Source organism: Saimiri boliviensis, chromosome 6, assembly GCF_048565385.1.
Source record: "Saimiri boliviensis isolate mSaiBol1 chromosome 6, mSaiBol1.pri, whole genome shotgun sequence".
NCBI lineage: Eukaryota > Metazoa > Chordata > Mammalia > Primates > Cebidae > Saimiri > Saimiri boliviensis.
The window spans coordinates 122,910,040-122,934,969 of NC_133454.1; the positions used below are offsets into that span (position 1 = coordinate 122,910,040).

The 24,930-nt window shown below is 42.1% G+C and overlaps 1 protein-coding gene across 6 annotated transcripts in view; it reads right to left on the bottom strand.

The window, feature by feature from the left end:
- Window positions 1–6,706: 6,706 nt before the first annotated feature.
- PLAAT3 (phospholipase A and acyltransferase 3) overlaps window positions 6,707–24,930 on the bottom strand; it is a 47,453-nt gene continuing 29,229 nt past the window's right edge. For 5 of the 6 annotated variants that reach the window (XM_010335953.3, XM_074401617.1, XM_039471184.2 and 2 more), the window contains 2 exons: window positions 24,628–24,896; window positions 6,707–11,111 (listed from right to left, as the gene is read on the bottom strand). In XM_010335953.3, the coding sequence (XP_010334255.1) occupies window positions 11,010–11,111; window positions 24,628–24,896 (371 nt within the window). In that variant the 3' untranslated portion in view covers window positions 6,707–11,009. The other variant, XM_074401618.1, reaches the window with a different exon arrangement.

Below are 24,930 nucleotides of genomic sequence, written 5' to 3' on the forward strand. Positions count from 1 at the left end.
TTTGGGAGCCACAGCAGCTCCGAATGACCAGCTACTCCCTCAGCCCACACGGTCTTACTCGAATGGTGCCTCTCTCAGCACCTCCACTCCATTCTCCTCTGAGTTTCAGTGAGACAATCTCCAAAGCATTCCTCCTGGAGGGAGAGAGTGGGCTTGGCTTAACTAATTTTCTCCTCTGGGCCGGTCCCCACTCGAGCTTCCCGATCATCTTTTGAGTGGCTGACCTCCAGCCTGGCAACCTCAGTTTGTCCTCTGCATGCCCTGCCCTTGCATCAACATCACACCGTTCCCCTGGGCAGGAGGACTTCCATGTGCGGTCTGCCAACGGGATCTCAGGTGGGTTGGCACAATGACCGAGCAGACTGTGCAGCGTGGAGTGGGAAGGAACGTCACTGTACTCGTGCTGGGACTTGTGGCTTTTCGCCAAATCCAAGCTGTTCAGAATGTCAGAAAATCTGTTCCAGAAGCCACAGGAAAGGAGTGTCTGCAAATCAAGTGCTGGTGGAGGCCGGGCGCGGTGGCTCAAGCCTGTAATCCCAGCACTTTGGGAGGCCGAGGCGGGTGGATCACAAGGTCAAGAGATCGAGACCATCTTGGTCAACATGGTGAAACCCCGTCTCTACTAAAAATACAAAAAAAATAGCTGGGCATGGTGGTGCGTGCCTGTAATCCCAGCTACTCAGGAGGCTGAGGCAGGAGAATTGCCTGAACCCAGGAGGCGGAGGTTGCGGTGAGCCGAGATCGCGCCATTGCACTCCAGCCTGGGTAACAAGAGCGAAACTCCGTCTCAAAAAAAAAAAAAAAAAAAAAAAGTGCTGGTGGACTCAGAATTCTGCTGTCTCCCTACTGTCCACACTGAGCAAGAAAGGTGTCCAAAGTTCTACTGACAGAGAACAGGGTGGGGCAGATCACATACCCAGCCTGCTGGTGAGCTCTAGGGCTATAGCCTGGAATACTTTCATTTTTGTTCACATATACTCTTCATATATTTTTTAATTTTATAAAAGGCTATAAAATGAAAGATAAGCCGCCATTCTCCCCACCTCCAGCCCCCAGCCATCCAGTTCCCCTTTCTAGAGGCCATGTTATCTTTCTGTGTATATGCCAGGAATATCTTGGACTACATATAATTTTAATGGGCTTTGGTGATGTTGGAAATAGATGCTCGGTGCCGCAAAGAAAAATAAGCACTGAGACAAAGGATCTTTCAGCAATGCACTTTTTACTTCCTGGACTGCAGGAAGGGTACCCTCACTAGTCATTGTGCTGCGAGAGTACAATGAACAAAAGAAAACACATAAATTTTTCTCTTACGCATTTGGGATCGTCCTTACAGCTGTGTCTGATCTCTGCTGGCTGGAGCCAGACCTCATAGTCACAACTAAAACCTGATTGGCTAACAACTTAAAACTTTCTAAACAGGTAAAAGCAGTGGAGAGCTGGGACATGCCTGTGAGCACATCCAGCACAGATGTCTTGGTTAAAGTACAAGGACATAGAATGCACTACGTGCCTGTAAGCATGGCGTGTCTGACAGCTACATAGGATAGGGCTTAACAAAGCTATTAGCACACTTACTCTTTAACAAGAAAGGAAACTTTAAAAAGGAAATTTTCTACTTCCCACAATTCCCTCCTCTTTTACTTTATAATTTTCTTGTTTACACTTTTTTTAACACGTTTTGGCTTAGTTGTTCTGCCTGAGTTTTTAAAAGAAAAAGCTTCTCTCTTTTCTCTTGACACTATTTTTTTCTTTAGTTTTACTTCCTGTCTCTTTCTCTCTCTTTCACGCGCACTTACTTTTACAATTTGTCAACATCCCTCAACTTTCCTTTTTCTATTTTGCTGGTCGGAGTGGGGCTTGCCTTGGGCTGCACTGCTCATGCTGCTGGCCTCCTCCCCTGCTGGCACAGGTGCTGTGCCCGTCTGCCCCACAAAGTTCCAGCACACAACCTTGGACCCTCTCGCGGCTGCTGCTGCTGTTTAACCAGGTTGTTCCAGCCTCTCCTGCTGCCTCTGTGGCACCCCTGGCCACAGCCAGTGGGCTTGCAGGCGACCCCCACCACTGCCATCTGCATGCAGGCCACTCACCGCTTCCAGTGCCACCTGTGCTGCTTCCCGACTCCCAGCCCTGACGCCCGCAGCGCACTGCCACTCAGAGCGCTTTGTATGCCTCTGACCTCCACCTCCCTGGGCCCCACCCCAACAAGTGGCTGGCCCAGCCACCAGCACCACTGCTGCCACCTTAGGGGGCCTTTACTGGGGCTCCTCTGGAGCGATCTTGGCTACCTGTTACCTTTCTTTTTCCAGGGGAGGGTTCTAACTACACCCTCCTGCCCTTTCAGAGGTCTCTCTCACTCCTCTCTTTATTTTCACTTTGCTCGCTCCAATTTCTAGTCCATAGGAAACAATTACAGATTTTGCAGAGAGAAACCACTCACACTGCTCTCTCGCATGCACACTTACATGTACTTAACCTTTAGAATTTTGACCAAAGCTTGAAGGCCCCTCCCCACCCCCGCATTGCTGAGAGACGAGGTTGATTTATTCCTCACACCGGGTGGGTCTCGGCTGAAGACCACTCTGGAGGGGAATGGGTCCCATCTGGGGCGCCAATTTGTTGGAAATAGATGCTCAGTGCAGCAAAGGAAAATTAGCACTTAGACAAAAGATCTTTCAGCAATGCACTTTTTACTTCCTGGACTGCAGGAAGGGTACCCTCGATAGCCATCATGCTACAAGAGTACAATGAACAAAGGAAAACACATAAATTTATCCCTTTTTTGGGTTATCCTTGCTGCTGTGTCTGATCTCCGTTGGCTGAAGCCAGACCTCACAATCTATTCTAAACTAAAACCTGATTGGCTAACAGCTTAAAACTTTTCTAAACAGATAAAAGCAATGGAGAGCCGGGACATGCCTGTGAGCACATCCGGCACAGATATCTTGGTTGAAGTACAAGGACATAGAACGCACTACCACTTGCAAGCATGGTACATCTAACAGCTAGATAAGATAGAGCTTAAGAAAGTTATTAGCACACTTATTCTTTAACAAGAAAGGAAACTTTAAAAAGGAACTTTTCTATTTCGCAAAGCCAGAGATAGTGGCTGATGCCTACAATCCCAGCACTTTGGGAGGCCAAGGAATGTGAATCACTTGAGACAGGAGTTCAAGACCCGCCTGGCCAACATGGTGAAATCCTCTCTCTACTAAAAATATTAGCCTGGCGTGGTGGCGTGTGTCTGTAGTCCCAGCTACTCAGGAGGCTGAGACGAGACTTGCTTGAATGCGGGAGGTGGAGGTTGCAGTGAGCCGATATCATGCCACTACCCTCCAACCTGGGTGACAAAGTGAGACTATGTCTCAGAAAATAAATAAATAAATAAATAAATAAATAAATGATTTTATTAAATCTTACATCTATATAGAAGACTTGCAACATAAGTGTAAAACACTTGAAATAACAAAACACTCATGTACCAAAAAGGTAGTTGAAGAAATAGAAAACCACCATGGCACATGTACACCTATGCAACAAAACTGCACATTCTGCACATGTACCCCAGAACTTAACGTATAACAAAAAAAAAATAACCAGTGTCTTAAATTAGCCCTGCTTCCCACAAAAACCTGTATGCAAATGTTCATAGTAGCCATGGTGGTTAATTTTATGTGTCAACCTGACAGGGCCAGGGGGAGCCCAGAGGCTCCCAGATTTCTGGGCATGTCTGTGAGGTGCTTCCAGATGAGATCAGCATTTGAACTGGTGGAATGGACAGAGCAGATGGCCCTCCCTTATGTGGGTGGGGAGCATCCATCTGCTGAGGGCTTGAATAGAACAAAGGCAGAGGGATGAGGAATTCATCCCCTTTTTTTCTGCCTCGCTGCTTGTGTAGAGGCAGCTCACCTCATCTTCTCCTGCCCTCAAACTGGGATTTACACTATTGGCTCCCTGGGTTCTCAGGCCTTTGGACTCAGACTAAATGATACCACTGCCTTTCCTGAGTCTCCAGGGTCTCTAGCCTGCAAACAGCAGATGTAGGACTTCTCAGCCTCTGTGATTGCTGCATGAGCTAACTGTTTGTTACAAACCTTGATGTATGGATAACCTCCTATTGGTTCTGCTTCTCTGAAGAACCCTGACTAATACTCAGCATTATTCATAATTGCCAAAAGTGATGCACCCAAATGTCCATCAACAGATGAGTGGATAAACAAAATGGGACATATCTATATGATGTAATATTCTTCAGCCATAAAAAGGACGTATTGATACATGCCAAAATATGGAGGAAGATGGAAAACATGATTAGTGAAAGAAGCTGGTCACAAAAGTCATATAGCATATGATTCCATTTATGTGAACTGTCAAAAATGGGAAAACATACAGAGACATAAAGTAAATTCATAATTATATAATGATCAGGGATGGAAGGACTAGGGGATTCAGGTTCGGTGTTTCTTTTTAGGCGATGAGAATGTTCTACAGTTGATCGTGGTAATCGTTTCATAACTGTGAATATGCTAAAGGACACTGAATTATACACTTTAATGAGTGAACTATATGGTATTGAGGCAGGATAGATAGTCAAGGAGACCACCACATCCTTGGGACATGGTAACCACACTGTCAACACAACAAGCCCTTGTAACCATGTTTGTTGGCACACAGCAACCACACCAACAACACAACAAACCTCAGCCCTCACATTGTAATCAAGCTCATCCAAGAAGAACTACCTTCAGTGGGGACTTTTCCCTGTAGAGAGTGTTATAAGTAAAATTTCGAGCTGCAAAAGAAATAGCACTTGAAGATAAATCCTCTCAGCATGGCAGTCTACTTCTACAGAAAGGTGCAGCTCACGGACGGAGCAATGGTGACTGCACATTTGGACAAGAGAGGAAAAGGGGTACTTATGCCTGATGGGGGTCGCCCCTACTGCTGTGTCGTTTCCCTACTGGCTAGGGTTAGACTACACAAGCTAGACTAATCCCGATTGGCTATTTTAAAGAGAGCAGGGGTCTGAGCTGGAGTGGTAGTGTGGGTGTTTTGGCAGGAAGGACAATTACAGGCGGGTCAGAGCAGGCAGCCAGGGGTGACCTGGGTCAAAGAAGGTGACCAGAGTAGGTGACTGGAGCAGGTGACCAGGGTGAGTCAGGATGGAGCCAGGGCCTGGGGGAATAGATGTGAACTACTGATTAGAACCGGTGGAGAAGGCTGTTTACTGGAACTACAAGGAAATTAAACTTTAAAATAAAGAATTAAAGAATAAGAGAGCTGAACAGACTGACATACTGATTCTTTGAAGAGAAACTCGGGGTTCACTATATTTAACAAAAGCATGCCCATTTTAACCGTACTTGTCCTCAGACTGACCCTGTGCTCATTATAATAGTAAAAAACACACCCCTGGGTGGAGATTGAAGATGGTAATGAGACATGCCATGAATGAACAAGCATGTACAGCAACGGCTCATGTGCACCCAGAGGCTCACCCAGAACATGCTTACTAGGCACACACCTATTCCCACCCCCAGTGAATAATCACGTAAGATTCTCATAAAGGGAGTTCCCTCGGAGTCAGTCTCTGCTGACTCACTCTTGATCAGCCCACTCTGACTTACCTTTGAGGGTGTACCTGTCACAGTGTATCTTTCAGAGTTTTACCTTTGCATTAAATTACTTTCTGCTGTTTCTTTTTACACTTAGCCTTCAGAGTGTTCTTTTTTTTTTTTTTAATTGTACATTAAGTTCTGGGTTACATGTGCAGAACATGCAGAGTGTTCTTTCTCTTATGCAATAAATTACTTTCCATTGTTCCTCTACGGCTGTGTCTCTTGTTAAAATTCTTTCAACCAAGAAGATAAGAACAGAGGTCTCACAATCATCAACAGTATGTAAGTTACAGCTCAATACCAAAAAAAAATAAACACTGTGTTCCTCTTCCTCCTAATGCAGTTGTAGCCACTCTCCTGCATTTTGTCTCTATTATCCTAATTATTAACATTTTTATAAATACATCCCTTAATCATATATAAATGTAATCCTTAATAATATATATTTATATTTTTTGAAGCTTGTAAAAGTAGAATCAAACATCAAGCATTCCATAATAGTTTTTTTTTGTTCAATATTGTTTCATATCCATGTTGATTGGCTGTAGCTATTTATTCATTTTCATGGTATTCCCACTAGAATGTGTCACAGTTTACTTATCCTGACTCCTGTCAACATCATTTGAACCGGGGGGCGGAGGTTGCAGTGAGCCGAGATCATGCCACTGGACTCCAGCCTGGGCAACAGAGTGAGATTGTATCTCAAAACTAAAACTAAAAATTGACATTTGTCTTTTACATATGAGTCTGAAATCCTTCCTAAACTGACTTTTTCTGTGTAGTACTAAGTCCATGTGATTATATGCGAATGTCATTTACTAGTTAGGGATCAACAAACCATAGCCCACAGGCAAATGCAGCCCTTCACCTGTTTTTGTTTTGTTTATAAAACACTGGGTCTCACTATGTTGCCCAGCTCAAATGATTCTCCTGCCTCAGCATCCTAAAGTGCTGGCATTACAGGTGTGAACCACCATGTCCGGCCTCCTTCACCAGCTTTGTTACATCACAGTCGGTGATAATGGTTTCTGCATTTTAAATGGCTGAGAAAATTAAAAAGAAAGTTAATAATTCATGACCCATGAAAATTATATGAAATTCAAATCTCAATCCACATAAAGTTTTATTAGAATATATCTATGATCATTTGTTCACATACAATATTGTCTACAGTTGCTCTTACACCACCGCAGCAGAGGTGACTAATTACAGCAGACACTGTGAAGACCACATAAAGCCTAAAACACTTACTCTCTAGCCCTTGCCAAAAAAGTTTGCCAATCCCCCAATAGTTCATCCATCCCCCCATGATCTGAAGTACTGTCTCTGTTGTAAATCTATCTGTGGGTCTGTTTTGGAAATTTGGCTCAATCCATTCACCAATTTAACTATCTCTGCACCAAAAATACACTCTCTTGATCAAAATAATAATTTATAATAAGCCTTAATAATAACACAAGTCTCCCTGCCTGGTGTTCCTTCTTTTTAATGAACTAGCTCACCCTGCCTCTTTACTTTTCCAAATACATTTCAGAATCTGGTTTCCAATTCCAGGAAAGACTTTGTTGGGATTTGGTTTGGAATCACATTGAATCTATAGATGAATTTTGAAAGAAATTAACTTTCAAAGAAACATACTTATGATATTGAGGTTTCCTATTCATGAATGATATATCTCTCTCCGTTTATAAGATCTTCTTTAATGTCCTTCAATATTTTCTCCATAGAGGTTCACTCATCTGTTACCATAATCCTTGGTGAAACTCACCTATACAGCCATGCAGGCACATCATTTCTTTGTGGGAAAATCGTTAACTACTGACTTATCCTTTAATGAGTAAAGGACTGCTTAGATTTTTTAATGTATTCTTAGATATTTTAATGTATTGGTTCAATTTGATGACATTTTTCTCGAAATGTACCAATTCCATCTAAATTTCCCAATTTTTTGTAATTATTTATCAATATTTCCTTTTGCTGGTTTAATTTCTGTAGCATCTAGTTATGTTCTCTTTTGACTCCTAAATCATTTGCTTGTGCCTTCTCTCTTTTATATGCTTGTTTTTCTTCATTTATTTTTGCTCCTATCTTTGTATCGTCTTCCTCTTTTTCTGTCTTCTTAAACTGGATAATTAATTCCTTAACTTGCACCTCTCCTTGCTTTCTCTTCATTCTTTTGCTTTCTTTCTCTTTTTCTTTTCTCCAGGCTAGTATTGAACTCCTAGTCTCAAGCAATCCTCCCACTTCAGCCTCGAAAAGTGCTGGGATTACAGGCATAAGCCACCATGCCCAGTCACCCTTTTCTTTCTTAACATAAGGATTTATGCTACAGATCTCTTTCTAAGCATCCCTTTAGCTGTATGGTCTAGCTGCAACACTAGATATTGATATCTAGTATTTTTGTTATCATTCAGCTCTAAATATTATCTAACTCCCATGAGTCTTCTTTCTTTGACTCATAATGTATCTAGCAGTATATTCTAAAATTGGTGGCTTTATAAAAAGAGGAAGAGAGACCTGACTTAGCACACTCAGCCTCCTCACCATGTGATGCCCTGTGCCACCTCCAGACTCTGTAGAGAGTCCCCACAGCATGAAGGCCCTCACCAGATGCACCTCCTTGACTGTGGTCTTCTCAGCCTTCAGAACTATAAGAAGTCAATTCATTTCTTATTAATTACCCACTTTCAGTGACTCTATTATAAGCAGCAGATGATGAATTCCACCTTGCACTCACTCAAAAATTTCATTGAGACTATTAGATGCAAACAAATTTAGAATTGTTATGTATTTATAGTGAATTGAACTTTTATCACAACTTTTTATCCTATGTCTAGTAATAATTTGCTTTAAAACCTATATTTTCTGATATCAATGTAGTTACACCAGCTTTTAGTTAGTATACCAGTTCTTAGTATTTACCTAGCATATTGTTTTATCCTTCTAATTTTTAAATTACATGATGTATTAAAGTCATAAAATGACTTAGTCTAAAATGATTAGAAGGCATTTTATTTAAAATCTCAAGCTAAAATTTCAGATATTATTATTAAAGATGTTTGCCATGTAAATTTTTTGGCACACAGAAAGTACCAGAAAATCTAGTACTGTGCAATAATTACTCACCTACCATGTACCCACTGTCTCAATTAAAAACTTATTATCTTGCCATGTTTGTTTATATCTTTTTTTAAATTAGGGCATGTGTTTGCATAAGCCTAATGCCATAATCACACTTAATAAAGAAAATAATTCCTTAATATTCTTTCATATCTAGTCCACATTAAAAATTTTCCAATTATCCCAGTTAGCTCTTATAGTTTTCACATTTACTTGTTTTGCATGCAACATTTCTTTCTATCTAGGGCAGCGTTTACATACCCCCAGTTTTTCTCCTTGATAACTCTTTAACACATCAGACCAGTTGTCATGCAAAATGCCTATCATTTTCATTTCAGTCTTAGCATGTATACATATATGTGTGTTTTGTTTTGTTTTGTTTTTTGTTTTTTGTTTTTAAGACAGTCTCGCTGTGTTGCAAAAGCTGTTCTCTAACTCCTAGACTCAAGGGATCTTCCTGCCTCAGCCTCCCAACTAGCTGGGATTACAGGCAGACACTACCATACTGATTTCATTTATATTTTATCTGTGTTTTTATATTTTGAATGTATCAGCTATAAACTGTATTTTCCCTGGATTCGTTTTTCTAAGCCAATATAATGTTTGCCTTTTACTTTGCAAATTTAGTCCACTTAGGATTACTTATATATTTAGAATTAGTTCCTCCATTGTGTTATTCTACACATGCCATCTTTTTTATGTAATTTTTTTCTCATTTATTGCGTGGTTTGATTTTGGGTTTTTGCTTTTTGTTTTGCTTTGTTGTTGTTTTTCATTGAAGCAGGTGTTTCTGTTTTGCCTTCTTGTGTTTGTTTTCTCATTTCTTTTCCCCCCATAATTAGCTTGGAGATTTACACTCTATGTGTCCCCCATACCTTAATACCATGTGAGAAAGTGAGATTTCAAAGACCCACCACTTGTTGATCTGTGTCCCTTAAGTTTGGGGAGCTCAAGAACTGGCATTAATTGCTACATTAAAAGAGCTGGGACCAATAAAAAAGGAAACTGTACTGAAAGAAAATGATTCTTTCATCAGCACTAGGACATGAATGGGCAGGTGTTTACACTACACCAGATAGGCAGGAGGGAGCTGGCATGGAGCCATCTGTAAATCCTGCCCAGGCCTCTAGCAGAGAGAATTGTCCCCAGACAACCTGGAGAGGAAATAAATACTCACAAGCAGTTAGGGAAGCATCAGCCTGTGGAAGAAAGGACAGTCAGCCCCAGGGGAATCTGTCTGAGGAATACTCAGAAAAAAACCTTCAGAAGAATGGTCACTTTGAACACCTGCCAAGCCCAGCTAGAGACAGCTGCAAGACCTCAAATGACCAGCCACACAACGTGGCACCTTCTCCCAGCCTGACCCGTGAGGGCTCAGCAGCAGGGATGTCAGCCATGAACCCAGCCACATCTCTAATGTGCTAAGCTCTCAAGCAACATTATCACCATGTGACCTCTCATCAGGCAGAGGTGATAGGCCTAGCGGAGATCACCTGACCCAAAGGTAGCCAATGGGAAAGCTGAGTTATCTGGAGAGCTGAGCCAATCAGATTATCTCCTGGAGGAGGCAGTGGGAGCGTGGACCTGCAGGCAGACAGCGGGGAAAGAAGCTGAGCTGATGCTGTTGTAGGAGAGCAGAAAGGAATGTGGGATCAGAGAACTGGGGATCGTGGTAAGCAGAAGCAGTGAGGGAGCAGCAAGGCAGAGGAAAGACGTGTAGACCAGAGGAAAATAAGGGAAATTTTAGTAAGATTGGCAAGCAGGTACACTAAATTTCCTTATAGCCGAGGACTTTTTCTCTTTTTTTAACTCCACTGAACATCTACAGACTCCAACTGCTGAGTCTCAGACGCCATCCTGGATTTAGTTCCAGGCCAAGGGTCCTGGCTATCTGCTGGTTTCTGTTCTTGTGTATCACGTCTGTCTGTCTCCCTTCCACCCTACTGTATCCTGATGACCAGAAACGCCCTTGAGATAACTGGAGTTGGATTCTGTTTTCTGCAATGCAAAGAACACAGCACGCAAAAAGCAAGTGAAAGAAAATCCCTGACCAGGGAGAGAGCCCGGCTTTTCCCTGAACAGACTTCACACCAGGCAGTTCTTGCTGCATTTCCCCCAGTAAAATCTTCCCTCGTGGTGCTTTATTTTATTCTGCAAAAATAAGCCTTATTATAAATCACAATGAAATCCACAAACGAAACCCCACACCCTCTAGCAAAACAAGACCCCCTTGATATAGAAAGTCATCACTGACAGGATAGTCTTTTTAAGTTATTGCTTTTGTCGCTTGTTTCTTGAGAAGATGACGCCGATAAGGCCTATGGCTGCCAAGCCCACTCCTGCAATGCCTGCAGCGACGACGACATCTCTGACCTGCAACAAAGAGGAGGCTGAGTCAGACTCTGTGACAGGATTCGGAGTACAGGCTGCACATTCAGGAAGAACATTCAGCTCGGGATACCTCACATGCCCCTTGGCCTCCCTGGCAAAACTAAGGAGTCAACAAACATTGGTAGCGAAGAGGGGAGGAGAGGACTGGAGGGGGAAAGAATTGGTGGCTAAAGCCGGCTGGCCTGAAATTTACACGGAACAAGGATGGGAAACTGGATTCACCCAGTGGGTATTTAAAGCATATAAATCCTCAGAGGGTGGCTGGTGAAAGGACAGGGAGCTGATGCAGGGATGGTCAAGATCATGGCTGGTGAATGGAGAGCTGTAGAAGCAAATGTGAAATCAGGGAGGAATTGTTACTGAGTAGTCTGTAAACTATGACCTCCATGAGAGCAAGGAACTCTGCTGTCTTGTTCATCACTGTACCCCCAGTGGCTGGTCCTGCCTCTTACATGTTCTTAAAGACTCAACCATAAATAGTCGTAATGTTGAATTATTAGGATATCTGACTTGTTTGTAGTAGGAAAAAAGTGTTTCAAAACTAAAATTAAATTTCCAGGTGAAAATTGAATATATGTCCAATTTTATTGCCTCCTGAAACTCAACTAAAGATAAAGTAAGGCATTTGTTTAAGGTATAATTCCACAAGAAAATGGACTTAGAAAACACTAAGTCCTAAGGCAGCAGTGGAAAAGGCTGAGGATAAACCCTGATAATATAAAATAATCCTCCAAAAGGATCACATATTAACCCCAGGTACCTCTTGAAGTGGGAAAGAATGAGAGAGAGCTTTAGCGGGTCCCTGAACCTCCTCCCTGACCCCCAACAGAGGTCTGAACGTTTATTCTCTGCAGAGGACACAAAAGAAGATTTAGGGTCCTAGAGGCCTAGAAGCACATGTGAGAATGTGGGTATCAAACCACAAACAAGGGATTGAAAGACTGTAAACATGCTAAATGTCAGGCTCCCAGACCTCGTACCTTTCTCTGTTCCCAGAACTTTACCCTCCACACAAGAGTCCAAAAGACTTTTCTGGGGAATCTGACTGGCCTAGATGAAAACAACAAAAGATACCAATACTAGGAATTCTCAAACAGCCCAATCAGATCATCCGACAGTGAAACTCAAAGTCAGCAAGCCACTGCCCCTTCGCCCAGCCTACTCACTCAGAGCTCCATCCAGTAGGAAACCCTACTTTTTTTTGACAAACTGAAAACTGTTCAGCAAACATATGCAAGAGGGGAGATGCTTAGCTGGGCACGGTGGCTCACACCTCTCATCTCAGCATTCTGGGAGGCCAAGGCAAGTGGATCATCTGAGGCCAGGAGTTCCAGACAAGCCTGGCCAATGTGGCAAAACCCTGTCTACAAAAAATACAAAAATTAGCCAGGCCTGGTGGCACATGCCTATAATCCCAGCTACTCGGGAGGCTGAGGCATGAGGATCACTTGAGCCCAGGAAGCAGAATTTGCAATGAGTGAAGACTGTGCCATTGTGCTCCACCCTGGGCAACGCAGCAAGAAAGAGGTGAGATATTCTGTTTATGTGTATCACAATTAAGTGATCTGAACACCATAATGATTTTACAGTATGTATTAAAGGTCAGTATATAGAGAGGGTAAGAAAATAGTAACAAGGAAAACATAGGTAGAAAGAATTAGCATCTCTTTCCTTACCTATGAACTTGAATAATAAATCTTGGTCAAAATAATTTTCTGATAGTAAGACAGTGAGTATATTAAGCGTATAAAACTGAAAAACCAAAATTACAAAATAAGAAAGGTGGCTTTACACAAGTACCGCTTGACAGAAATGTTATTTGTAATTTCTCTTGATAAAAAAAAGAAATGCTTAAGATGCTTTAAGGATTCCAAAATAAAAAGAACCAATATATACTTAACCAATTAAAGAGGTGAAATTGTATTTAGATGTCTTAATTTAAAAACCTAGGCCACACAGACACTTAGCAAACAGACCTTGTTTTTAGGATATAATTTGTTAACTATTTTAGTTTGCACTAAGTAATAAGAGTTGGTTTTCTCTGAATTCAACGGAACATGACTTTTGGCAAGTGCACTTTTAATCACGAGCATACAACCAACATACCAAACAACTGAAGAGGGCCTCTAAAATTAAAGACGGAGTAAAAAAAAAGCAGTCTGGAGAAACAGAAACCATATCTAGAAATGAAAACATCCATTTAAAAACTATCATTAGATCACTTCTCGGCCTTTAGGCTAAGATCAAGTGTAAAAATTATCGTTGGAGAATAAGACAGCATATTGCATCCAAAAGAAAACATTCTTTTAAAAACTATCATTAGATTACTTCTCGGCCTTTTGGCTATGATGGAGTGTAAAAATTTATCACTGGAGAATAAGACAGCATATTGCATCCAATAAATAAGAACATGGTACTATTTAAAAAATAGAATATTGAGAAAATAAAAATGGTTCATAAAAAATAAAAATATAATAGAAATAACAAACTCAATAGAAAGGTTGAAAGATAAAGTTAAGGAAATCTCTCAAAAGGAATAGAAAAAAATAAAGAAATAGAAACCAAAGGCGGGGTGGGGGACAGAACAATCTGGCCGGGCACAGTGGCTCATGCCTATTATAATCCCAGCACTTTGGGAAGCCAAGGCAGGTGGATTGCCTGAGCTCAGGAGTTCAAGACCATCCTGGCCAACATGGTGAAACTCCGTCTCTACTAAAAATACAAAAAAATTAGCCAGGCATGGTGGCAGGCATCTGTAATCCCAGCTACCCAGGAGACCAAGGCAGGAGAAACGCTTGAACCCAGGAGGCAGAGATGGCAGCGAGCTGAGATCGCGCCACTGCATTCCAGCCTGTACCACAGAGCAAGACTCAGTCTCAAAAGAAAAAAAAAAGAAAAGAAAAGAAATGGTGCTCTGAGTCCCATCTTAATGGATAAAAGTAGACCTACACAAAAGCACATTACTATGAAATTTTGAACATTGGGTAAAGAAAAGACATTACAACATTTAGAGCAGAGGAGAAAAACGGGAAATGGAGAAAAGATCGGGAATCAGGATGGCTTCAGATTTCTCAAAAGCAGTCCTGGAAGCAAGAAGACAATGGAGCAATGCCTCCAAAACTCTGAAATGAAACCATTTCCAACCTAGAATTCTATACCCAAAGTATAAAATCAAGTGGGAGGGTAAAATGACAGATAATTCAGACATACAAGTTCTCAAAAAATTTACTTCCCATGCATCTCTTTACGGAAAGCTGCTGAAAATGGTGCCCCCAAAACAGAGGAGTAAATGGAGAAAGAAGAAGACGCGAGACAGAAAAAATGGGTCTTCCAGTACTGGAGAGAATAGAATGGAATCTCCCCAGAATGACAGTGAAGGGAGATCTTAGGATAACAACTTAGTACCAGGTATAAAGAATAACTGGTAGGCAGAATAATAAGCCCCAAAAGATGTTCATGTCCTAATTTCAGGAATCTATAAATATATCATGCTACATGGCAAGTGAGAATTAAGGTTACTGATGAAATCAAAGCTGCTAATCAATTTACTTTAAAATAGGGAAATTATCCTTGATTATCCAGGTGGGCCAAATGTAATTACAAAGTTCCTTAAAAGATAGAAGACAGGGCCGGGCATGGCAGCTCACACCTGTAATCCCAGCACTTTGGGAGGCCAAGGGAGATGGATCCCAAGGTCAAGAGATCGAGACCATCCTGGCCAACATGGTGAAACCCCATCTCTACTAAAAATACAAAACTTAGCTGGGCATGGTGGTATGCCTGTAGTCCAGCTACTCAGAAGGCTGAGGCAGGAGAATCACTTGAACCCAGGAGGCGGAGGTTGCAGTGAGCTGAGATTGGGCCACTGCACTCCAGCCTGAGCAATATTCTGTCTCAAAAAAAAAAAAAAAAAAAAAAAGAAGAAGAAGAAGAAGACAGAAAAGTCAGTCACAATGATGCAATGTAAGAAAGACTCAACCAGCCATTGCTCTAGCTTTGAAGATGGATGGGAACTAGAAGCCAAGGAATGCCAGTAATCTCTAGAAGTTGGAAAAGGCAAGAAAATTGATTCTCTCCTACAGACTCTAGAAAAAAATGTCAATGCTTTGATTTTAGCCCAGTAAAACTCATTTTGGACTCCTGGCCTACAGAACTGTTGATAATAAACTGTGGAGTCTTAAGCCACTAACTTTGTAGTAATTTGTTACAGCAGCAATAGGAAATTAATGCCCTTATCAATCCAGATTGGAGCACTATGACTCCAGAGCCTAGCATGTTGAGGACTGCCATAACCACTGTCCTCTCCCATTGTACTGTCTTTCTAACCTAAAGCAACTTCTGGAGGATGTAATCTGCCTAAATAAGAGAAAGAGCAAAGAAACAGAAAACTAAGAGATCAGCCAAGCACAGTGGCTCAGGCCTGTAATCTCAGCACTTTGGGAGGCTGAGGTGGGTGGATCAAGACTATCCTGGCCAATATGGTGAAACCCTGTCTCTACTAAAAATACAAAACAAGCAAACAAAAATAGCCAGGCATGGTGGCACATGCCGGTAATCCCAGCTATTCTGGAGGCTGAGGCAGGGGAATCGCTTGAACCCAGGAGGCAGAGGTTGCAGTGAGCTGAGATTGCGCCACTGCACTCCAGCCTGGCAACAGAGCAAGACTCCATCAGAAAGAAAGAAAGAAGAAAGAAAAGAAAGAAAACTAAGAGATCATAGAATCAGAGAACACAATCCAAAAGAAGGAAAGAGAATCCCAAGAATGACACAAAGGAAGTCCAGGATGACAGCCATGCAACTGGCCAAGGAGCAACCAGCACAGCGGGGAAGAAGGGCCATCTCTGGGATAGATGTGTCCAAGGCAAATATACAAGAACTGATAGATTACCTGATGTGATTTCCCGATATGATTTCCCTTGTGGAGAAGTGTACTGAGAGCTGATTGGATCGTGTGGGAAGAACTGACACTAGGTACAAAGAAAACTAAGCAATGAAAGGAAGTAATAATTATCATCAAGAAAAAAGAACTCCCTCCACTTGCCTCCCAAAACAGCAAGGCAACCCTCAATACACCACAACACAAAACTCACACTGTGAGTTTTGTGATCCTGAGTTCTGGCTGCTAAGAGATCAGTTCTGGGCACCCTGTGTTAATTACACTGGTGTGTTTCCTGAGGTTAAACACAGCTATGTGTTTCCTGACATTAATTCTCTACATTGGTCATAGAGAAGTTTTAGCAGACAGAACTCATGATGACCAAAGTTTGGATGGAGCTACCAACCTGAGGTTTGACTGCTAAGTCTTTAAGCCCTCCTCTAAATGATAATTAGGCATGGTTTTGGGGCAGCCATGGTTCTGCTGTGTTAACTTGCTAGGGAACCTGCATAAAATCACTGGTATCCAGCGTTTTCCTTGCTAAGCTCTGTGTCTGGGTAGGAGAAATAGTTTGCTGATAATGGAGGAGGAACAGTATGTCCCTAGTTGTTTATAGAACCTCAGGATGTGAAAACAAATGCTGATGCAACTGGTTCATACAAAAGCTACTTTGTCAAGGAAAGCAATAATAACCTCATTGTTTGTGGTCATGCTTTGTACACAGTTAAAAAGAATGATTAAACACAAGAATGCTGAAAGCTAGTTAGTCCTAATAGTGCAAACTTTATAGGAAAAACTGTCCTATAAAGTCAGTGCTACCTTCTGTCCAAGAGTCAGTGCTACCTCCAGATGCCATTGATAATTTTCATGTTGCAAGACTGTAAGGTCCAGTCCAGCTACTGTGTTGTAATTACAGGATTTCTGATCATGAAAATGGGCTACCTGGTGTGTGTCATGGGTCTTAAATCAGTATATTGTGAAACAGAAAAGCTGTCTCTCATCAGAAATACTAAGAAGTCTTGTTTCTTTTAAGTGGGCAAAGTCTACCAGAGAGTGGGCAAAGTCTACCAGACTATAGACCTTTAGACATTTATGCTACAAAGGTTTTCTGAGTTAAGCCCTAATTTACTGAAATCTGAATTGTTTCTGGAATAAAGAAAATGCTAATGTGCTGCTTTCACGTTCAACAATGTTACAGTGGATTAAAGATGAAGTGGAGAGAATAGTGTTACTGTGAAAGCGATTGAATTTAAACTGTAAGAAGTTACAATATAAAAATGGTTATGAAATAGTTGTATATTTTCCAACAGTGATCAAGTATACGAAAAATATATAAATAAATAATTTAAAAATAAAGTATCTGTATAGAAGTTTGGTTTCATTTATAGTAATTTCAAAATAATAGCCCACAGTTTATCCAGATTTATGTAATACATGTATTGCCACCAGTCACATCTTCAATTTCTATTTACCTTAATATTTTATCTCACTCAGACTAGACTTCATTGTGAGTATAGCTTCTGGTTGCTTTTTTATAAGTACTATTCAGTATGAAAGCTTCTTTACAAAACTCTACTAAAATACACATTTTTTGAAACTTAAATATTTTTAGGTAGGTGTAAAGTAGGAAAATCTTTTAACGGAATATTCTTAGGCATGTAAAGCACAAATTACATGTTAGTTTAAATTAATTGCTTCCCTTTCTTCTCAGGAAGTTCGATGAATCTTAAATATTCTTTTGAAGGAAAATCTAGTCTGCTTCAAAGAGCTCCGCACAAATAAACATAATGACTGACCAGATTCTTTAAAACAAACAAAAATATCCTCCTGAGTTAAATGAAAAGGAGAGCCGCTACACTGACAGACGGCTTACAGAGAAAAACACCAGTGGACATTTTCCAATTTGTACTAAATCTGTCATCTCTAGCAAGATGGGGCACACATAGAAGTTCTATTTTAATTTGACTCACAGAATGTGTCAGTGATCATCACTCACCTAAGTCACTGGTTCTCAACCAGGGACAGTTCTTCCCTGTGGGGGAAATGTGGCAATGTCTACAGACATTTTTGGTTCTTACATCTGGGGGTGGGATGCTACTGGTATCCAGTGTGTGGAGGCCAGGGATCCTGCTAAACACCCTACAGTGCGCAGGACAGGACACGACAATGAAGAATTATCTGGCCCATAACGTCAATAGTGCTGAGGCCGAGAAACCCCCATCCTAGAGCAAGAAATGAAAGAGGAAATCTTTAGAAACAGTGGAGATGGCAGCTCTCGTTGCTTCGTAGAGTATTCTGGCTTCATTTTCTGTATTGGGATCAAGTGGAATTGTTCATGCTGCTTCATTGTTGTGCTATCGTTGTGTTTCCTCTTCCAAGTGAATGGAGAGGTGAGTAGGGCCAAAGTCACAGGAAGAAAAATGTGAGGTGTTCAATTCGTATTGTTTCATTTTGCAAGCATTCAATTATTGTTTACAAAAAGGATAATGGTATAAAACATTTCTTAGTTATTTTGCTATCTGAAGATTTGGAATTTTATTTAATTACTCTAAATGGCATTTGGGGTCAGGTGCAGTGGTTCACACCTATAATTCCAGCACTTTGGGATGTGGGGAACGTTCCCGTGTGAGACCTCCAAAACGCGTGGGTCTCACTATATGGTGAGCTTGATCCTAAACACAGTTTTCTGCTGGAGGCAGTTGAGCTATTGGAAAGAAGGAACTGAAAGATGACTCATTAGTTTTTAATATCAACTACGATATTGTTTGGGCCTAAACTATGCGGTGTTGTTAGACTGAGTGACTCTATACTAGCAACCAGTTTCTGCTTTTAACTTTTATGACTCTCTTTAAGAAAAGCTTTAATGGGCCGGGCATGGTGGCTCAAGCCTGTAATCCCAGCACTTTGGGAGGCTGAGGCGGGTGGATCACGAGGTCGAGAGATCGAGACCATCCTGGTGAACACGGTGAAACCCTGTCTCTACTAACAATACAAAAAATTAGCTGGGCATGGTGGCATGTGCCTGTAATCCCAGCTACTCAGGAGGCTGAGCAGGAGAATTGCTTGAACCCAGGAGGCGGAGGTTGCGGTGAGCCGAGATCGCGCCATTGCACTCCTTCGTGGGTAACAAGAGCGAAACTCCATCTCAAAAAAAAAAAAAAGAATACCTTTAACTTGGCCGGGTGCGGTGGCTCAAGCCTGTAATCCCAGCACTTTGGGAGGCTGAGGCAGGTGGATCACGAGGTCAAGAGATCGAGACCATCCTGGTCAACATGGTAAAACCCCGTCTCTACTAAAAATACAAAAAATTAGCTGGGCATGGTGGCGCGTGCCTGTAATCCCAGCTACTCAGGAGGCTGAGGCAGGAGAATTGCCTGAACCCAGGAGGCGGAGGTTGTGGTGAGCTGAGATTGTGCCATCGTACTCCAGACTGGGTAACAAGAGCGAAACTCCGTCTCAAAAAAAAAAAAATAGCTTTAACTTTTTCTTTACTTGCATGACTGCCTTGTACCTTAGATAACGGTTTAACTGTGGGGATATTTGCAAAGCAAATGCCACTATACAGATGGCTTTGATCCCAGACTCAGAGACTCCTGAATAGGGGGAATTGAGATAAGTTGATTCAGGAGCAGACAAAGGAGAATCTGTTTAAAAGATATTCCGATGAGCAAAACCAGAAAACCTTTTCACACGTGAGTCCTAAAACAGGATCAAACCAAAAATATCTGCAGCCATGAGGAATAATGTCTAAATGTAAATAAGCTTTGTGATCACAGGAAATAATATTACTTTTTACAACCACTGATTGTGTATCTGACTTCTCTATTGTATAGGCCATGTAAGGTATGGATTTGCATTTCCTCTTGCAATGACATAAACCAGAGCAAAGAAAGTGTATTTATTCCTAGCCTTTAAAAAATAAATTTGCTGTTTTGGCACTGCCTTCTCAGCCCTCCAGACCCCGCTTCCTGTATCCCTTTATTTCTATAAGCGCACTCCCTCTTCCAGGTATTGGGACCCTCTTGCAGGTCGAAAAATCCCTGGCAGATGTGCTATTCCGACCGGTTCCCGACATCTGGCGACCATGAAGGGGCCCTGGAGTTTCTGTGTGTTACGTACACAGTACACGCCTACAGGTGTTTTCTGGCAACAAGAAATATTAAAATAGTTATATCTTCCTGCCAGTAGTGGAAGGATGTTTTGTCTAATAAGACCCTTTCTCTACAAAAGTTAAAATTAAAAATAGCATTTGTTACTCATGACAATGTACTTTACTAATTATATAACAGTTTTGTGTTGACACAAAATTTTCTACTTACATAAACTTGTGGGTCTGTTCTTTTTTCTCTCTTTTTTTTTGAGATGGAGTCTCTGTGGTGCAGTGGCACAATCTCAGTTCACTGCAACATCTGCCTCCTGAGTTCAAGCGATTCTCCTGCCTCCACCTCTCAAGTAGCTGGGATTACAGGTACCCAACAACATGCCCAGCTAATTTTTGTATTTTTAGTACAGACAGGATTTCACCATGTCAGCCATGGTGGTCTCAAACTCCTGACCTCAGGTGATCCGCCCACCTCGGCCTCCCAAAGTGCTCAGATTACAGGCATGAGCCACCATGCCTGGCCAGACCTGTTCTTTATTCTATTAATAACTGCTGAAAGAATAACTAAATGAGACGATTAGGATATACCAAATATCCTTAATGTCACACCCTGAATTTCAAAAAGTATCTTATTGCTTCCCAAGGTTGTCTTGTACTCTGTATTTGGAGTTTACTGCTGCATAGGAGTATAACTTTTACCATGAGTCAGTAAAACCTTGATTGTGATGCAAAATCACCAATGAAACTCAATTTTTTATCATGTTTCTCTCTTATGCTAATATTGTCACTGCTGGGTCAAAAAAAAAAACTTCTATTATACCTAAATCTGTCAAAAATTGTTCATTTTCAAATTTGAAAAGATACATAAATGAGCCAGGCACAGTGGCTCATACCTATAATCTCAGCACTATGGGAAGTGGAAGCAGGCAGATCACTTGAGATCAGGTGTTCCCGACCAGCCTGGCTGATATGGTGAAATCCCATCTCTAATAAAAATACAAAAATTAGCCGGGTGTGGTGGCACATTCCTGTAGTCCCAGCCACTCTGGAGGCTGAGGCAGGAGAATCACTTGAACCCAGGAGGCGGAGGTTACAGTAAGCCAAGATCGCACCATTGTGCTACAGCCTGAGCAACAAAGCAAGACCCCGTCTTAATAAATAAATAAATAAAAAGAGACATAAATGGAAAACAAGAGAGAGAAGATAAGAAAATCAGAGGAGCAGTCTAGGGGACTACAGGAATGTGCCACCACACCCGGCACAGCCTAATGATAGGAGTACCAGAGAACACAAAATGAAAAATTTCCCAGAACTAGAGAAAGTGAGTTTCCAAATTGACAGGAGTCACTGAGTACCCAGCACCATACATGAAAATAGACCCATGCAAGGTAACAACATTTCAGAACTCCGAGGATGAAGAGAAGATTCCATATGGTTCTGAAAACAAAAAATAGATCACATAGAAAGGATCAAAAATCAGAACAGCTTCAGACTTCTCTGTCACAATGGCAAAAGCTAGAGAACGATAAATCAATGCCTTCAAAATTCTGAAAAAATACATTATTTCTAACCCAGAATTCTATACCCAGCCAACCCAGTAATCAAATGTGAGGATAAAATGAATACATTTTCAGGCATGCAAGATCTTTTTTGTTTGTTTTTTGGGTTATTTGTTTGTTTTGCTTTGTTTTGAGACTGAGTCTTGCTCTGTCACCCAGGCCGGAGTACAATGACATGATTTCGGCTCACTGCAACCTGTGCCTCCCAGGTTCAGGTGATTCTCGTGCCTCAGCCTCCCAAGTAGCTGGGATTACAGGCACATGCCACCATGCCCACCTAGGGATCTTTTTAAAATGTACCATTTGTCAGTAAACTATTAGAGGAAGTAATCTACCAAAACAAAGGCATAAACCAAAAAAGAGAAAGATGTGAACTACAGAGGATAAAAGCATTAATACAGCAGAGAGCTGAAAGGATTTCTAGGATGCTAGTAAAAAGAGACACCAAAATGACAGCCATGCCTCATCAAATGAGACTCAAGAGACAAATGTGGCTGGCCACGGTGGCTTATGCCTATAACCCCAGCTTTGGGATCATTTGAGCTTAGGAGTTCAAGACCAGCCTTGGCAACATAGTGAGACCTTGTCTCTATTTAAAAAAACAAAAAAACAAAAAAACAACTTTTTTTTTTTTTTGAGACTGAGTCTTGCTCTGTCACCCAGGCTGGAGTGCAGTGCCACAATCTTGGCTCATTGCAACCTCTGCCTCTCGGGTGCAAGCGATTCTCTTGCCTCAGCCTCCAGAGTAGCTGGGATTACAGGTACCCGCCACCACGCCCAGCTAATTTTTGTATTTTTAGTAGAGACAGGGTTTCACCATGTTGGCCAGGCTGGTCTCGAACTCCTGACCTCAAGTGATCCACCCACCTCAGCCTCCCAAAGTGCTGGGATTACAGGTGTGAGCCACCACACCTGGCCTAAAAAAAAAAAAAAAAATTGTTTTAAGAAAAATCCAATGCAAGACACCCGAAATGAAAAAATATTTAAAAAAAAAAAGAAAAACAAGAGACAAATGTTTTGAAGGCTGTTATCCCTAAGAGACAGACATGCTAAGTGCTACCATCCCCTGCATCCTTGCTTTCACAGCATCACCTTTTTAACCTGACAATATTCAGGTACTAACAAAGTTCTTGTCTTCTTATGGCCCTGCCCACTGATTCTCCAGAAGAAAGCTCTTATAAACTCTCAGGGAAGTTAAACCCAGACCATGACTCACAGACTAGAATCTTCACAAACATTGGCAATACTGCCCTTTCTTTACCTAGTTAGCTATGTACCACCTACTCAATTTCTAAGTTGATCACCTTTAACATTCATATATACATAGCTGTTGAACAATAATAACCCAACCGATTAAAGAAAAAAAATACCTTTGAATTAAATACCCATTCAAAGGTAATTAATATCTCACTGCAGACAGGTATAGGAACCGCCTACAAACATGAGGGCTGGTGTAGTAAGCACAGCTGTTTATCAGCAGTGTGAAGAAAGTGAGATGACTCCAATACGTCAATGTCTTCCCATTCAAGTTGCTGTGGCCCACAGAGGCCAGTGGACCAGGCACTGGGTGAACCAAGGAAAAATAGTAATAATAATAAGATGAGGATAATTATGATGATTTTTGCTACTACAAGGTATTCAGTGCATTTTTTGCCACTGTGCTAAGAATAAACATGCTTTTATTTAACTCACATGGTAATCCTCCAAGATGAGTATTATCCTTCGTATTTTACCAAAGTGTAGGAAGCGGGACTAACTCTCCTGAGATCAGACAGCTGGCAGGAGGCAGAGACCTGGTCCAGGCCTGGTTGGCCTGACTCCAGGAGCCCATGCTCTTAACTACCACACTGACCAGGGAGGAAGAAATTGGACCTCAAAAAAATAATAATCATAAAAGTAAACAGCTTGATGGATCTTAACCTAATCATTCATCAAAAAAAATTAGTCTTTTGCATCAACAGCCACCTAAGAACCCTCCCAGTGCTCTTCCACCTATGCAAAAGAAAAAAAGGATGGACGTGCCTGAAAGGGATGGGAAAGACGTGCAAGAAAATGGGAGAAGCAGACTTTGAAAGGAGAGGGATGGCAAAAATAAAATCAAGTAAATAAACAAAACTGCATCCTCGAGGGTCTCCCAGATTCACCCCTGTGGTTCAGCCAGGCTGAGGACAGACCTTTTTTTTTTTTTTTTTGAGATAAAGTCTCGCTCTGTCTCCCAAGCTGGAGTCAGTGGTGCAATCTTGGCTCACTGCAACCTCTGCCTCCTGGATTCAAGGGATTCTCCTGCCTCAGCCTCTCAAGTAGCTGGGACTACAGGTGCGTGCCACCACGCCCGACTAATTTTTGTAATCTTTAGTAGAGAGGGGGTTTCACCATACTGGCCAGGCTAACCTCGTGATCCGCCTGCCTCGGCCTCCCAAAGTGCTGGGATCACAGGCATGAGCCACCACATCCAGCCCAGACAGTGCTGTTTATAAGCCACACAGACCTGGGCTTCAAATCCTGACTCTGCTAATTATCTGCACAGGGAAGGAGAGGTACCAGGTCTGGGGACTCAACAAAGATGTGTTCGATGAAAGGAATGGCTGTAGACAAGTTACTTAAGCTCAGTTTCCCAATCTGTAAGGTAGTGGGTCCTAAAACCTGCCTGTAGGGTTGGTGGGGGCCATCTCAGGAACAGGTGGCCAGGGAGGGCTTGGCCACAGGCATGATTATCATGTCCGTGACTCCCTTCCTTGGCCACCCACCCCCGCCCCCGCCCCCGCCCCTGCCCACACTGATCTGCACTGCCAACTTGCCTCTCTCCCCACCCTTGTCCCCACCACAACAGTGACATCCTCAAGGGCAAGAATTCTGTCTCTGCTATTTTGTCTCTTACATGCCTCCATAGCCATGCCCAGCCCCCATCAGCTGAGGGAATGGTCTGGTTCCTGGGGAAGGCGACATGGGCGGAGGACGCACCTGGTCACTGCGGGCGATTCCATAGCGCAGCTCGTTCACAAAGTGCTCGCAGTTCTCGCTGGTCAGCTTGTAGAGCACCTCCTGCCCCACCAGCTCCTCCGCCCGCTGGACGATTTTGCTGCAGGGCAGTGGTGGGTACTTGTCATCGTGTTTGTTGTTGACCTGGTACTTGTCACTCCCGGCCACATCATACAGCAGTTCCTTCTTCACGATGGCCTTGTCAGTCAGGGCAGACATGACGCTGGCTGCACCAGCTCCTGCGATCTCACCTGTGGACCCACAAAGAGAAAAACAGAAGGATCG